We start from the raw sequence: 15,999 nt of genomic DNA, 5'->3' as shown, positions 1-15,999 counted from the left end.
CACTCTGTTCCCATCCCACTAAAATTGGCCCTTGCCCAATTAATTAATTTTACTCTGGATTGCTCCTTGTCCTTTTTCATAGCTAACCAGAACCTTATGATACTATAACCGCTGTCCCCTAAATATTACCCTACTGATATTTGATCCACTGATCACTTGTACCTTTGATCCAGTGAAGTAGCTAGGGTGGTTTATCCATTTGAGTATCACCTGCTGATATTGTGGAATGCCAATTAGCATTTTGAATGTTCCCCAGGTCCTCCATGAACCATTGCTATGATATCACTTAGGAAACACTATCGAAGAATATCAATTCCTCAGGCTGCAAGGCATTATGTGGAGACATTGGGCAGGTATCCAGGCAATGGCATTCCACCACAGACTGTCTCTTGCCATTCATCAGGCAGTTCATTGTGCCAACACCAAATGTCAGGAAAATTGGGAATCTCACTACACCTTCTCCCACACATTTAAAATAAGTCTGCGCACAGTATAATCACAAAAATTGCCATTATTTTTCAATTAATACAATTATCAATACTTTTACTGTACATGAAGATTGACACTAACTCAGACTGAAATCAGAAGTAACTAATTTCTCAATGTGCAGCCACTAGGAAGGTAAGCACATCAAAACAGCTCATTGCAGTCAATGCTAAAAATATTTCATTGATGGTATGTAAGGTCAATGAACAAGGATGAGCCACAATTTGGTGAATATAGATCAGCCTGAATCCAAAGTATGGTAGAAAACACATGATCATAATCAGTAAGAACAGCAATGTTTTTGTCTGAGCTCCAAACTGCTGCTGTTTTCGAAAGGTGCCGGCATGTTTGTTTGCTAATCTCATTATTATATATATCTGAACAGCAAGCAAAACACAGATGGTCATTAACACAACAGTAACAGCAAGATAGTTTACGAGTTTCACAAATCGTTTTGTAAGTTCAGCCTGGAACTGAAAACATTGCTTTTGGTTATACTTTGTTGAAGTGCCATAGAATCCCAGAAACAGCGGCAAAACAGCGAGAAGCACCAGTGCCCAGATAACCAGGCTGGCAGCACTCGCATGCCAAGGTTGGTAAAACTGCATTGTCTTCTTTTCTCGAAAGAAACTGATCATCCTTGTGATAACTATGGCCACGTAGAATATGGAGCACAGGTACATGTGAGCGTGTATCATTGCACTCACCAGCTTACAAAAGATTTCACCAAACTTCCACTCACCAAGAGCATAATAGGAGATGCGGAAAGGCACAGTTAGGAGAAAGAATATGTGCGCCGATATAAGATTAGTCACGGCAGTGGATGTCACGGATTTTCTGTCAGTTTTTATTTTCCAAGTCATGATGGCCGCTCCAGCAGTACCTCCCATTAACACGATAGTGTACATTGCTATTATAGCTGCATTAGGAATGGCTCCAGGTGGATTGCAGAGAAGTGAGACATTGGAGTTCAAATTGCTGCTTGTGAATGTTTCTGGTAAGGATGCTATATTATTATTTGCTGAGCGGTTCATCTTTTCTCCAAATTCTTCAACTAAAAGTAAAAATAAAACTGTCACAATTAATTAACAAGTTATTCACACATCTTTAGAAGACATAAAGAAGTGGAACCATGACATAATATGGTGCTGTATCTAATGGATAATATGGTGCATGTGTTATGGGTATAGTTCCTGTCAGAGTGCACTGTACTTGTAAAGTTTGATATGTGGTTATTTTATTGCAATAACTTAAACTATAAAGTGGCAACAGCACTTCATCTCTGATTGTAGGCTATTGTATGAGGCCAAATGGAAACCCTCAGCATGAGGCCTACTCATACCCAACATGTAGAAGAAGAGTGCAGACAGCAAGAATCTCTGGTGCTGAAGTGAGTGGGAAACAGCTCACAGGCTTATTTATCTCCACAATATGGCAGACTCACACCAGCTACTCAGCGCCAGAGGTATTGCCAAAGAGATGCTCCTTTTTACTTTAACACTTATAATAGTTTGTGTAAATTTGAGAACACTCCCTCTGCACATATGCAGGAGGAGCTCCCCTTAGTGTTTGTGCGTAAGTAAACACAGCCAAGTTTAAATGAAAACAAAAAAAATTAAAAACTGACTCAAAGGTATGTACAGACTAAGATAATATAAGGACCAAAGATAAAAAGCTAGGATAATTAAACAAGTTTCAAAAAGTAAGAGATTGTCCAGTAATGCCAATTCAGCGGGTAAACAACTCCTAGACCCAGATTGGTGATTGGTTACTGAGTAATAGAATTATTTTGCTCTCTAAGCTAGACGGTTGGTGTAAACTAGAAACTAGAAACCTATAACTAATAATTAAATTAATAATTTGTAGTTTAGAAAGAACTAAAAATAAACCAAGTGAATTAATTAGATATAACTTTAATTCAGTAAATATATAAGCCAAGGTTAGAATGAGTTGGTAGTGCAGACCTTGTGGTGCATCTGCAGCTTGTGTAAATTTCTGGAAAGCAGCATAATCTCAGGACGCTACACCTGCAGCTTGAGGAACTTCAACTCAAGAGTTGTTAGGCTGGAATTTGAGGTGCAGATACTGCAGGGCATTGGAGAGAGGGAAGAGTTGCAGAACACTTTTGACCCAGGAGGCAGTCACACCTCTTAGGCTAGATAATAGTACAGGTTTGGTTAACGATCAGGGACAGGAAGGTGCGATTGCAACGCAGGCAGGCAAGGAGACTGCAAATGTAGCGCTGAAGGAACTTCCACCCTCTTATCCAACAGGTGCAAGGTACTTAGAATCATCGAATTGTCACAGCGCAGACTTCCTGTCTTCTATCTGCAAGAGCAACTCAGCTTGTTCCCCTGGCCGACCCTTTCCCCATAGCCCTGCAATTTTTTTTCTCTCTTAAGATAATTACCCAATTCCTTTTCGAAAGCCATGAATGAATTTGCCTCCACCACACTAAGGCAGGAGATTCAAAACACACGCTGCATGACAAAAGGGTTTCCTCATATCGCCTTTAGTCCTTTTGCCAAACATCTTAAATTGGTGTCTCACTGGTTCTTGAACCTTCTGCAATGGGAACAGTTTCTCCCTATTCTGTCCGGACCCCTCATAATTTTAAGCACATCTATCAAATCTCCTGTCAACCTTCTCTTACCTAAGGAGAATAGCCCCAGCTTCTCCAATCTATCCACATAACTGAAGTCCCTCATTACCCTGGAACCATCTTCGTAAGGTTCTTTTCTTCCTCAAGTGTGGTGCCCAGAATTGGACACAATACTCCAGTGGGGGCTGAACAAGTGTTTTATGAAGGTTCATCAGAACTTCCTTGCTTTTGTACTATTTATCTCATATTAAAACCTGTCCCTTTAAATACTGGTGTGTAGCTGCTCTTTTTTAAACTTGTCCATTTTTTAATGGAAGGCCTTATTAAGGGGATTCACCTGCTAAGGAGACAGTACATTAATGGTTCATTAAACCAAACACCTTGGTCTGGACAGGCACAGCTCACTTAATGACACATTAACGCATCCCACCCCAGAGTAAGGGTGAGCCAAGGAAATCAGTTCATCATTTCTCATAACTTTCAAATGCCATTCAGACAGATATATGGTGACAATGGAATCTCTCAGGTGAACTGATATTATCAGCTCAGAAACATTCTACACAGATCTTTTACCTGCTGTATAATTCTGGTTGAAGGAGAGAGTAAAATTATAGGTCACTAATCCAAGTGAGGAGATGAGGAGAATTTTTTTCTCAGAGGGTTGTACGACTTTGGAACTCTCTGCCTCAGAAGGTGGTGAAGGCGAGGTCAGTAAATATTTTGAAGGCAGAGGTAGCTAGTCATACGGACTCGAAACATTAACTGTCTTCCTCTCCGCAGATGATGTCAGACCTGCTGAGTTTTTCCAGCTATTTTTTTTTTGGTTTTTTTTTTGTAATTCGTTTCTTGTTAGGCAAGGGAACCAAAGGTTATCGGAGTTAGATGGGAATGTGGAAATCAAAACTCAAGAAGATCAGCCATGATCTTACTGAATGGTGGAGCAGGCTCGAGGGGCCGAATGGTCTACTCCTGTTCCTATTTCTTATGTTCTTATATGTTCTTAAGTCACACATTATCTCAAGTTGAACATGTATCGCCATTTCTGCATTGTCGCTGGGTCAAAATTCTGAAACTCCATAACTAATAGCATTGCAGCAGCACCAATTCAATACAATGGATTTTAAAAAATAAATAGAAACCAGTTGTGATAAAATGAAATCATGTTTTCTATTTTTTAAACTTCTCGCTGATTCTTATTTCATGTTCAAAAACACATTGCAATTTAGAAAAGTTAATCATGTGCTATAGATATCAGTGTACAAATCAATCTTTGAAGCCTTGAAAAATTCCTTAAAAACAGAAGTTGACTTATATGTCAAGTATAAAAGTGGACCACTGGTGTGGATGGCTGCTATCTTTGTAATTCACTACCCAGGATCTGATATGTGTGACCAAGTCTTAAACTCCTATACATCTATGCAACACAGCCAGTTCACCTGCTTGATCCCTTGCACCCAGCTATAAAGATACCAGTAAACAAAACATCCATTTCTGGGGTGAAAAATTGAGGCTGACTAATAATGCAAGTATACATGACTGAAAAATATATTGAGTATATGCAAAAAGCATGATTTTTGGGGATGAAGAAATTGGGTCAACTTGTACACTGCAATCCATTGTAAGAAAAGGCATCATTACATGCAAATAGAAAAAAATCATTCTGAATTCCACAAGCTACATTCAAAAAGTTGGCTTACCTTGAGACCTGGAAACAAAGCAGAAGTGCACTTAACGTCAGCTTTGTGGCTGCAAACTGACTAGGTGTAAAAATAAAAGCAAGTTAAAACAGAAAGATTTATTTTCTGCCAAGACCCAGACCAGAGGAAATAAGTGTTCTAAAAAGGGGTATTGATTTTACCACGTGTCAAAATGTCTACTTTAGTTAAGCGGAAGGGAGTTCTTAAAGATAGATGCTAACTCTTACAGTTTTAACAACAATAATGTTCAGGAATATGAAAAAAACACTACAGTATGTGCTTCTGGAGGAGAATAACTTTTAGTAGAACTTCTTGCTGTTTCTAACATTCAGAGGTGTTATAAACTTTGACAGAATTTAAAACCTCATCTTGGTCTTGGTCCTGGGTAAGCCCACAAGCTCTGACTACAGCTGAGGCCTTCCTGGGCTCCCATTCCATTCTCCAAATAGCATAACTCTAAATTTCTTGGTGGCTTATTCACTGATCCCTATTTATGGTTGAAGTTGGTACTGTATAAGTTGACCTTTGAAGCCTCAAAACATCCCTCCAAAAGTGGGGATACGCCAAGATAAAAGTGAGCCACTGGTGTGGGTGGCCGTCATCTTTATTGTTCGCCATGTGGGATCTGTTCTGTGTGGGTGAGTCTTAAATTCCTGCACATCTTTGTAATACAGCACACATTGCCTAGTTCATCCCTTGCACACATTGCCTAGTTCATCCCTTGCACCCAGTCATAAGGTACCTGTGCGTAAAACATCCATTTGTGGGGTGAAAAATTGAGGCTGACAACTAAGGCAAGTATAGAATAACATGGCTAAAAAGGGTCGGCGGGGGGTCAATTTATATGCCAAGTATATGCAAAAACATTATTTTTGGGGCTGAAAAACAGGTCATCTTATATGCCTCGATCTACAACACATTTTGGGTTTTTGTTTCAGGTATTTTCTCAGTTTCAGCATCATGGACCATCGATCTTTCATGCCCTACGATCCAGAATATTCCATAACCTGGAATCTAGGTAAATGCAGTCAGACCTAAGAATAACAACAGTGAACTCTCATTCTATACACCAGCTAGTGGAACAGAACAAAGAACAAAGAAAAGTACAGCACAGGAACAGGCTCTTCGGCCCTCCAACCCTGCGCCGATCATATTGCCCGTCAACTAAAACATTTTGCACTTCCGGGGTCCGTATCCCTCTATTCCCATCCTATTCATGTATTTGTCAAGCTGCCTCTTAAACACCACTATCATACCTGCTTCCACCACCTCCTCTGGCAGCGAATTCCAGACACTCACTACCCTCTGCGTAAAAAACTTGCCCCGCACATCTCCTCTATAGTTTTCTCCTCTCACCTTAAATCTATGTCCCCTAGTAATTGACTTTTCCACTCTGGGAAAAAGCTTCTGACTATCTACTCTGTCCATGCCACTCATAATTTTGTAAACTTCTATCAAGTCGCCCCTCAATCTCCGTCGCTCTAGTGAGAACAATCCGAGTTTCTCCAACATCTCCTCATAGCTAATAACCTCCAGACCAGGCAGCATCCTGGTAAACCTCCTCTGCACCCTCTCCAACGCCTCCATATCCTTCTGGTAATGCGGTGACCAGAATAACAATATTCCAAGTGTGGCCTAACCAAGGTTCTATACAGCTGCAGTATGACTTCCCAGCTTTTATACTCAACACCCTTGCCAATGAAGGCAAGCATGCCATATGCCTTCCTGACTACCTTATCCACCTGCGTTGCCACTTTCAGTGACCTGTGGACCTGTACATCCAGATCCCTCTGACCGTCAATGCACTTAAGGGTTCTGCCACATTCCCTTCTGTGAGAAATAGACTTAATGCACTTATGCTGCGAAACATGTCACAGCATCAAACATGGTCAGCAGTAACCTAAAAACTTAAAAAAAACATTGCTGTTGGCTAGAAATATGGAACCTGAATTGCTGGTAAGCAGACAGAATCACAGAATCACACAGTGCAGAAGAGGCCCTTCGGCCCATCGAGTCTGCACCGACACATGAGAAACACCTGACCTACCTACCTAATCCCATTTACCAGCAATTGGCCCATAGCCTTGAATGTTACGACGTGCCAAGTGCTCATCCAGGTACTTTTTAAAGGATGTGAGGCAACCTACCTCCTCCACCCTCCCAGGCAGTGCATTCCAGACCGTCACCACCCTCTGGGTAAAAAAGTTTCTCCTCACATCCCCACTAAACCTCCTGCCCCTCACCTTGAACTTATGTCCCCTCGTGACTGACCCTTCAAGTAAGGGGAACAGCTGCTCCCTATCCACCATCCATGCCCGTCATAATCTTGTACACCTCGATCAAGACGCCCCCTCAGTCTTCCAAGTAAATTCCAATCCAAGCTCCTGTGAAGTCACAGCAGCAAAAGGCACCAAACATCTGCACCTCCTGTAATAACATGAAATAATTCAAAGGATCTTTCTCTTACTGATACTCTGGTCATTATCTTACAATCCTCCTTCGGTACAGGAGTGTTTCATCGATATTTACATATTTGGCCTGGGGAGAAAAGCTGGTGCGATCAATTGTGTTAAGAAAACTGGCCATTTAAAATTTAAGCCTGTCTCCTGAGGCATTGCTCGCAGGCAACTAATAAGAGCTGTTGTGTGGTGTATTCCCATCCATGCCCCTTGTTCTGATTTATCTATCTGTTATTTGGCTATGGATCTGTTAACCTATGTCACAAAAGTATAATAATTCTGATAATATTATTGTGATTTATTGTATAGGTAGGTTAATAGTGGGTTTGGATAGTTTGTGTGTGTGTGTGTGTGTGTGTGATTTAACTGAATTGGAGACAGCTACTCTGTAGGCTTTGACTCATCAAAAGAAGCTAGATAAACATGGCTGAAGTTTTAGAATATGAGGCGAGGAGAATTTGCATTTTTACATAAATCAGGGCAGTTTAAATTTCAAAGAGATGGTAGGATGTTACACCTAGCCAGAGAAACTAAGCCAAGCAGTGTGTTTATTTTTTGCAAATGTTACTGATAATTTTAGCACCATGAAAAGATTTATAAGAAAAGTAAAGTTCCAAAGACATGTGGGAACAATGGGATTTACATTAAAAGAGAGAAACATGTATAAAGGAAGTTGAAGCTATGTGTCAGGGAAGGCATTGTAAGATCTACCAGAAGTGTGAAAAGCCTCCACAATTTGTGCATCAAACCTGCTGTCTACAAAAGCAAAGCTGGGAAAAGTCACATTGAATTCTACTGTCCAGGGTATTGTGTTGATTTGCCTGGATCTGTTTAAATCTATTTTTTTCCATTGCCTTTGCAGGGGTGTAACTGGAAGCCAGGTTAATTAGGGGTTTTAGGAGTTATTATAGTAGCAATTTGTAGACCTTTGATTGTGTTTGAAATCTTTTCTTTTGTTAATAAATGTTTAATTTAGCTTTCTAAAAAAATCTCGAAAGTCTTGGTGGACTTATTACTACTGAATTCAGGGCACACAGCTCGAAATAAATACAAATTTCAAAATTGTTGTGACCGTGTGATCAAGTTTCCCTCGTAGATTTGACTGCCTAGCTCACATCATTCGCCACGTCATAACACCAAACTCATTGTTTGCGGGAAAATGCGACAAGTGCTATCCAGACACCAAGAAACACATTCCTGCCTGCTCAGGCTCACAGCTAAAATCTGATAGGGAATTAAAATCTAATATACTTTAGTTATTTAAGATGAATGTTAAAGTACGGTGAGGCCTTGTGACACAGTGGTAGCACTCTTACCACTGGGCCAGAAGCTCCAGGTTCAAGTCCCAATAAGTTCATAATGTGGCCAAGCAGGTTGATTCTCAGCCTGTGAGTCCTTCCAATATGCCTGATGGCAGGTGGTAAGATTGGGTGAGATGGCTGGTCAGGCATACTGCATAAGGCAATGGCAAACCACTGCAGCACTTTGCCAAGAATAATCATGGACCAATTCAATGAAAATCCCTAGTCACCAATGCCCTCTTAGGACTTGGTACCAGGAGGAGTTGGTTTGAGTGGCAAAGTATCCTTAATAGCTAAATAGCATTTCTACTCCAGCATTAATTAATTTTACAACATCATAATTGCATGAACTTAAATCTTCCTTAAAAATGCCTGACTTAGTGAGCTCAGTACTTTGTTAATACTACCAAATCTTTACTGGTGGTAGTGATACAAGATTACTTGCGAAAAAACTTGGTTTAAAGATAACTTGGAGACAAATTAACAAGTTTTCTTTATAAATTATTTTTGTACAGTTATATTGCCAAACTATTTTGTTTAAATAAGTATTCTTTGTAATCAGTGGGCACAAATATCTTACATGAATCAATTCTGTGAAGACAGGAAATAAAATGTCCTGGGGAAAATCATGTCATGCTGCAGAAACACCCAACTTCCTATCTGTCTCTGAATACTGCCATAGAACCATAGAAAAGTTACAGCACAGAAGGAGGCTATTCAGCCCATCTTGTCCATGCCAGCCCGAAGACACCCAGGTGCCCTTTCTAATCCCACCTTCCTGCACCCGGCCCATAGCCCTGCAGCTTACAGTACTTAAGGTGCAGATCCAGGTACTTTTTAAAAGAGTTTAGAGTTTCTGCCTCTACCACCAACTTGGGCAGCGAATTCCAGACACCCAGTACCCTCTGCATAAAAAAGTCCTTCCTCATGTCCCCCCTACACCTTCTGCCACTTATCTTGAATCTATGTCCCCTGGTTCTAGAATTCTCCACCAAGGGAAACAATTTTATCCTGTCCACTCTATCTTTTCCCCTCATAATTTTGTACACCTCAATCAAGTCACCTCTCAGCCTTCTTTGTTCTAAGGAAAATAACCCCAACCTATCCAATCTCTCCTCGTAGCTACACTTTTCTAACCCTGGCAACATTCTTGTAAACCTCCTCTCTCCAGAGCTATTACGTCCTTCCTGTAATGTGGTGATCAGAACTGCACACAATACTCCAGTTGTGGCCTCACCAGTGTTTTATACAATTCCAACATTATATCCTTACTTTTATATTCTATATCTCTGCCAATGAAGCAGAGCATTCCATATGCCTTCTTTACAACCTTGTCTACTTGAACTGCTGTCTTCAGGGACCTGTGTACTTAAATGCCAAGATCTCTCACTTCATCCACGCCTCTTAGTATATTCCCATTTATTGTGTAATCCCTGTAACTGTTTGACCTCCCTAAATGTATGACTTCACACTTCTCTATGTTAAAATCCATCTGCCACTTTACCGCCCACCCCACCAACCCATCTATATCATTTTGGAAATTATGGCTATCCTCTACACTATCCACTACTCGGCCAATCTTTGTGTCATCTGCAAATTTCCCCTTCGTGCCCGCCACGTTCACATCCAAATCATTAATATATAACACAACAGCAAGGGTCCTAACACCGAGCTCTATGGAACACCACTTGATACAACTTTCCATTCGCAAGGGCATCCATTGACCATTACCCTTTGTTTCCTGTTACAAAGCCATCCTTTTATCCAGTTTGCCACATTACCCTGAATCCCATGGGCTTTTACTTTCCTGACTAATCTGCCATGTGGGACCTTGTCAAATGCCTTGCTAAAATCCATGTACACAACATCCACTGCACTACCTTCATCAACCCTTCTTGTCATTTCCTCAAAGAATTCAATCAAATTTGTGAGGCAAGATCTTCCTTTAACAAATCCATGCTGACCATCCCTGACTAGTCCATGCCTTTCCACATGACAGTTAATCCTATCTCTCAGATTGATTCTACTAATTTGCTCACCACCGACGTAAGACTAACTGGCCTATAATTGTTCGGCATTTCCTTTGATCCCTTTTTAAACAATGGAACTAAGTTTGCATTTCTCCAGTCCTCTGGTACCTCCCCTGTATCTAGTGAAGATTGGAAAATCATCCTCAGAGCATCTGCTATCCCCTCCCTGACTTCCTTCAGCAGCCTCGGGAACAATCCATCTGGCCCTGGTGACTTATCAACTTTCAAGGATTTCAACCCTTCGAGTACTTCCTCTCTCTTTATGACTATCCCGTCCAATATCTTGCAGTGTTCCTCCTGGACTACTATATCTACATCCTCCCTTTCCTTTGTAAACATGGAGACAAAATATTCATTCAAAACCCTTCCCACAGTCTCTGCATCTACACACAAGTTTCCATCTTCACCTCTGATTAGGTCCCACTTTTTCCTTAACTAACCTTTTAGCATTGATGTATTGGTAAAACATCTTTGGGTTATCTTTAACTTTACTTGCTAATCTTTTTTCATGCCTTCTCTTTGATTTCCTTATTTCCTTTTTTACTTCGTCCCTGCACTTCCTATATTCGTCTAGGCTATCTGCAGTGCTTAGTTCTTTGTGCCTATCGTACGCTTTCTTTTTCTGTTTGATCTTCCCCTGTATTCCTCTGGACAACCAGGGGGTCTAGATTTGGCAGTACCACTCTTATTTTTGTAGGGGACATGTCTACTTTGTACAATTAGGATCTCGCTTTTTAGTGCTTCCCACTGGTTTTCCACAGTTTTATCCTCCAGCAGTGCTGTCCAGTCCACCTCAGCCAAGTCCCTTCTCATTTCTGCAAAATTTGCCTTCCCCCAGTTCAAGACTTTTACTCCTGCCTTATCTCTGTCCTTTTCCATGGTAATGCTAAATCTAACTGAATTGTGATCACTTTCCCCGGTATGGTCACCAACTGTCACTTCACCCACTTGCCCTTCTTCGTTCCCAAGGCTAGGTCTAGAATTGCATCTCCTCTCGTTGGGTTTGTCACCAATTGGTTGAAAAATTTTTCCTGGACACACTGCATGAATTTTTCTCCCTCAGTGCCCCTTGTATTGTTTGAATCCCAGTTGATATTAGGATAGTTGAAGTCTCCTACTATTATTGCCCTCTTGTTCTTACAAGCAGAAATTTGCCTACATACGGGTTCTTCTATCTCCCTTTCACTATTTGGGGGTCTGTAGTATACTCCCAGTAGTGTGACTGCCCCTTTTTTTATTTCTAAGCTCAATCCATAAAGCCTCGTTTGTTGATCCATTTAGTATATCATCCCTTCTCACAACTGGAATTGATTCTTTAACCATTAGTGCTACCCCCCCTCCTTTTTTATCTCCTACTCTATCATGTCTGAAGACTTTATAACCAGGGATATTAAGCTGCCAGTTTTGTCCCTCCTTTAGCCAGGCCTCCGTTATAGCAATGACATCCTGCTGCCATGTGTCTACCTGTGCCCTTAACTCATCTACCTTGTTTGTAATACTCCTTACATTGAAGTATAAACAGTTTAATCCCGTCAATTTCCCTTGCTGGACACTTTGTAAACTTTGCTTCTCCTGTAACTCCATGTCTATCACAACGTCCCTAGCTAACGTTCTCCCTCCATTTTTCTGATCTGAATCTGACCTACCTGATCCTACTCCTGGGGTCCCATCCCCCTGCCACACTAGTTTAAATAATCCCCAACAGAACTAGCAAAAGCCCCCGCAAGGACACTGATCCCAGCTCTACCTGGGTGCAGCCCGTCCGGTCTGTACAGGTCCCACCTTCCCCAGAACCAGTCCCAGTGCCTCAAGAATCTGAATCCCTCCCGGCTACACCGTCTCTCCAGCCATGTGTTCATTTGGTCTATCCTGTTATTCCTGCTCTCGCTAGCACATGGAACTGGGAGTAATCCTGAGATCACTACATTTGAGGTCCTGCATTTTAATTTATCTCCTAACTTCCTGTACTGAGCTTGCAGGTCCTCATCCCTTAGTTTACCTATGTCATTGGTACCAATGTGTACCACGACCAATGGCTGTTTACCTTCCCTCCCCAGAATGCCCTGCAGCCGCTCCGTGACATCCTGGACCCTGGCACCAGGGAGGCAACATACCATCCTTGATTCACGTTTGCGGCCACAGAAGCGTCTGTCTGTGCCCCTAACTATTGAATCCCCTATCACTATAGCCCTGCCACTTGTTTTCCTCCCGCCCCTCTGAGCAGCAGAGCCACCCACGGTGCCGTGAACTTGGCTGTTGCTGCTTTCCCCTGAGAGGCCATTCCCCCCCAACAGTCTCCAAAGCGGTATATCTGTTAGAGAGGGGGATGACCACAGGGGACTCCTGCACTACCTTCCTGAGTCTTTTACTGTTCCTAATGGTCACCCATTCCCTTTCTGCCTGTGTAATCTTCACCTGCGGTGTGCCCACCTCACTAAATGTGCTATCCACAACTTGCTCAGCATCGCAGATACTCCACAATGAGTCCACCCGCAGCTCCAGCTCCGAAATCCGGTTAGCTAGAAACCGCATTTGGACACACCTTCCGCACACATGGTCACCAGGGACGCTGGAAGCGTCCCTCATTTCCCACATCCTGCAGGAGGAGCATATCACGGGTCTCCTGCCATGATGTCCCTCTCGATTAAGCTAGTTACTCCCTTAAAAAAATACGCTAGCTTGGGGCCTTATTTATTTTAGCTAGGAGCCTTGTTTCTTGACTAATTATACTTGTACAATATTGCTCTATACTTTTAAAAAATTGTTTTAGCTCCTACCTCAGTATTAAGCAATGAATTACTTTAATAGATTGAAAAAAAAACTCACCAGGATTTACTCACCAATCAGCTGCTTTCTTTTTAAATCCACTTTTGGAGTAGTATCTTTTGCAGGTCTGGTGCACTCCTGAAGGTACTGCCTCTCCCTCTCTTTTTTTTTGGTTTGAGGAGGAGGGAGGGATGGAAACACTACATCAATGTAATGTTTGGAGCTATTCCATTCTTTGACAGTGGGTCCTCCTCGATCCCCTTCTAAGTTGTGGTGACTGCGCTGACTTCTCCCAGAATGCTTTTCAGTCACTTCTCACTACCGCCCTCTGTTGGAATGCCCTTGAACTAAGTTCAGGCAGAGTCAAAACTGGAAGCTTAGTAAACTGTTGAAAGCTGAACAGCAATATTTTTTAAAAATGAGGCTGTCCCAAAGCAAGCTGCAAGAAATAACTTTCCAATATGTGAAGAATTCTTTCCAGTATCCTGTCAATATTTATCCCTCAATCAATAGCACGAGAATAAAAACAGATTACCTGGTCACCACCGATGTGCTATATAAATGCAAGTCTCCCTTTTTAAATAAACAGCCCTAGATCTTCCAGTCAGTGACGGGTCAATAATCACTGGAACAAAATGCTACAATTAGTTCTTCTGTAAAGCCACATCAAAGCACTTTTCCTCATTTAGAAGCTGATCAACTTTCTGTGCATTTCACACATTTACCAACAGAGAAGTGGATCTTCTGCTACATTGAGCATTGGGACTTTGGTCAAATGTGACTGAATTTTCCGTATGGGGTCAGGACCTTCACATTAGCATCTTTTGAGGTCTCAGCCCCACACTAAGGGGAAAACAGTCACAGGATACAATTTATCAGAGGTTGACCCTAACTGGCTGGAGGGCAGGTTTGACAGCCAATCAGGGTCAGCTGACAAAAGAAAGAGGTGGCCTAATTTAAAGTGATGAATGTGGCTGCCATATTGGAATCCTTGGCAAGGAGAGTAAGGAGCAGGGAAGGAAGAGGCCAGACACACATGGTAGGGCAGCCCCAAGGTTCAGTGATGCCATTCTTGAGGTGATGCCTGACATGGTGAGAGGTGATAATGGCGGTGCATGTGATTAATAATTTTGAATGCACAAGCTCCTCCACTGAGAGAGAGTGGTCAACCTCATGCAGAGCTATTTGCAGTAGCACACGGAGTGGATGCAGGAACAGCACGCTGCCATGCACAGAATGTGTATACAGCACAAAATTATATATCACGCAAACTCATGAATGGGCCTAGACCATCACTTTCAGCCCTGAAAAGTGCCCAGTCTACCTCAGATTACCCAGGAAAGCAAAGTATCTAAAAAATTTGAGCAACAGGCGAAGCTAGCTGTTTCACACTGCTACTATACAGTAACAACACGCGTGGTATTCACCACTAACAGGATGCTGCCGTCAAGCCAAAAAGACCTTCTGCCTATCACACAAATGAGTAATGTGGCGTATGAATTTCAGTGCCAGTGTGATGCTAGGTATGTAGGCCGGATGTCCCAAAGACTGGCAGATCGTATCAAACAGCAGGTCCCAGCCTCCGTTCACAACAGGCAGGGTGCAATGTTTTACCTGCCGCGTGCAATGTCAGCTATTCACGCCATATCATCCCAAACCTGCCGCATTCATTGTGTATTCCCAGGAAACATGCCATTTCCATGGCAGGCAGGCTCTGGTTCACCTGCCACACCATCACCTTGCCGCTTCAGCATGCCGGGTTCCATATTTAAAGTCCAGCCATGCACACACCTCTCGGTGCTTCCAGCCCAGGACTGCTGCAAAGAAGACATGGCCCTAAAAGGCAAGAATACTGCAGCCCCCAGATTCAATGATGCTGTCTCTTGAGCGCCTTTTGGGTGCAGTGGAGGTCTGCTGTGATGTCCTCTACCCTCGTTCTAGCTGCAGAATGGGCAGCAACCTCACTAATCTGGCTTGGGAGGTGGTGACAGCAGTGGTCAGTGCTAACGTCCTTCAACAGATGACAGTCACCCAGTGCCGCAAGAGGATGAATGATATCCATTCTGCCATTGTAAGTCACTCTTCTCATCACTCTCAACTCACAAACCCATCACACGTCCACAGGGCCCTCACTCACTGCCAGTTCAAGGGACATCCCCATTCACTCTCTCACACTCACCTTCATTGTCCTCATCCTGTCCATGGGACACTCACCACCCACACATGCCAGGCAAACTTATCATCTGGCCTGGCAGGCATTCTGCTTACGCTTTCTCCATCTCTATTCATGCAGGACGAGCTGGCACAAGAAGAGGGAGAGGTCGCAGACTGGTGGAGGAATGCCTGAAATCAAGGCCGCAGACTTTGAAAACAGAGCCATCCAGCTGGCTGGCGATGATATGGACCAGTCCTGTGCTGACGGTGAGGTCGGCGCTGCTCTGCCAAGTGAGGATGCAGCAATGCAACATCCATCAGACAACCATTCCGTGCGTGATGTGTCCTCTTTCACAGGCCATTGTCATGGACTCATTATCTCCCTTTGCTTCTCAGGCACATCTGGGAAACAGCCAATGGAGCCCAAAACCCAGGGCCTCCAATCAAGCCCCAAAGAAACCTCTGAAGAGGAATTTGGAGGCTCCCTCCCTGAAGTCCCATTAC

At 42.7% G+C, this 15,999-nt stretch overlaps 1 protein-coding gene across 1 annotated transcript; it reads right to left on the bottom strand.

Moving 5' to 3' along the window:
• Window positions 1–599: 599 nt before the first annotated feature.
• LOC144679387 (putative G-protein coupled receptor 141) lies at window positions 600–5,403 on the bottom strand. The gene is made up of 3 exons (XM_078539750.1): window positions 5,348–5,403; window positions 4,786–4,793; window positions 600–1,540 (listed from the first exon to the last, which is right to left on the bottom strand). The coding sequence occupies exons 1-3, from the start codon at window positions 5,401–5,403 to the stop codon at window positions 600–602; spliced, it is 1,005 nt and encodes a 334-aa protein (XP_078395876.1).
• Window positions 5,404–15,999: the final 10,596 nt, after the last annotated feature.

This window comes from Cetorhinus maximus, chromosome 4 (genome assembly GCF_964194155.1).
Source record: "Cetorhinus maximus chromosome 4, sCetMax3.hap1.1, whole genome shotgun sequence".
Lineage (NCBI taxonomy): Eukaryota > Metazoa > Chordata > Chondrichthyes > Lamniformes > Cetorhinidae > Cetorhinus > Cetorhinus maximus.
Note: the sequence above shows the minus strand (reverse complement) of the source record. Positions and strands in the feature narration are given on the sequence as shown.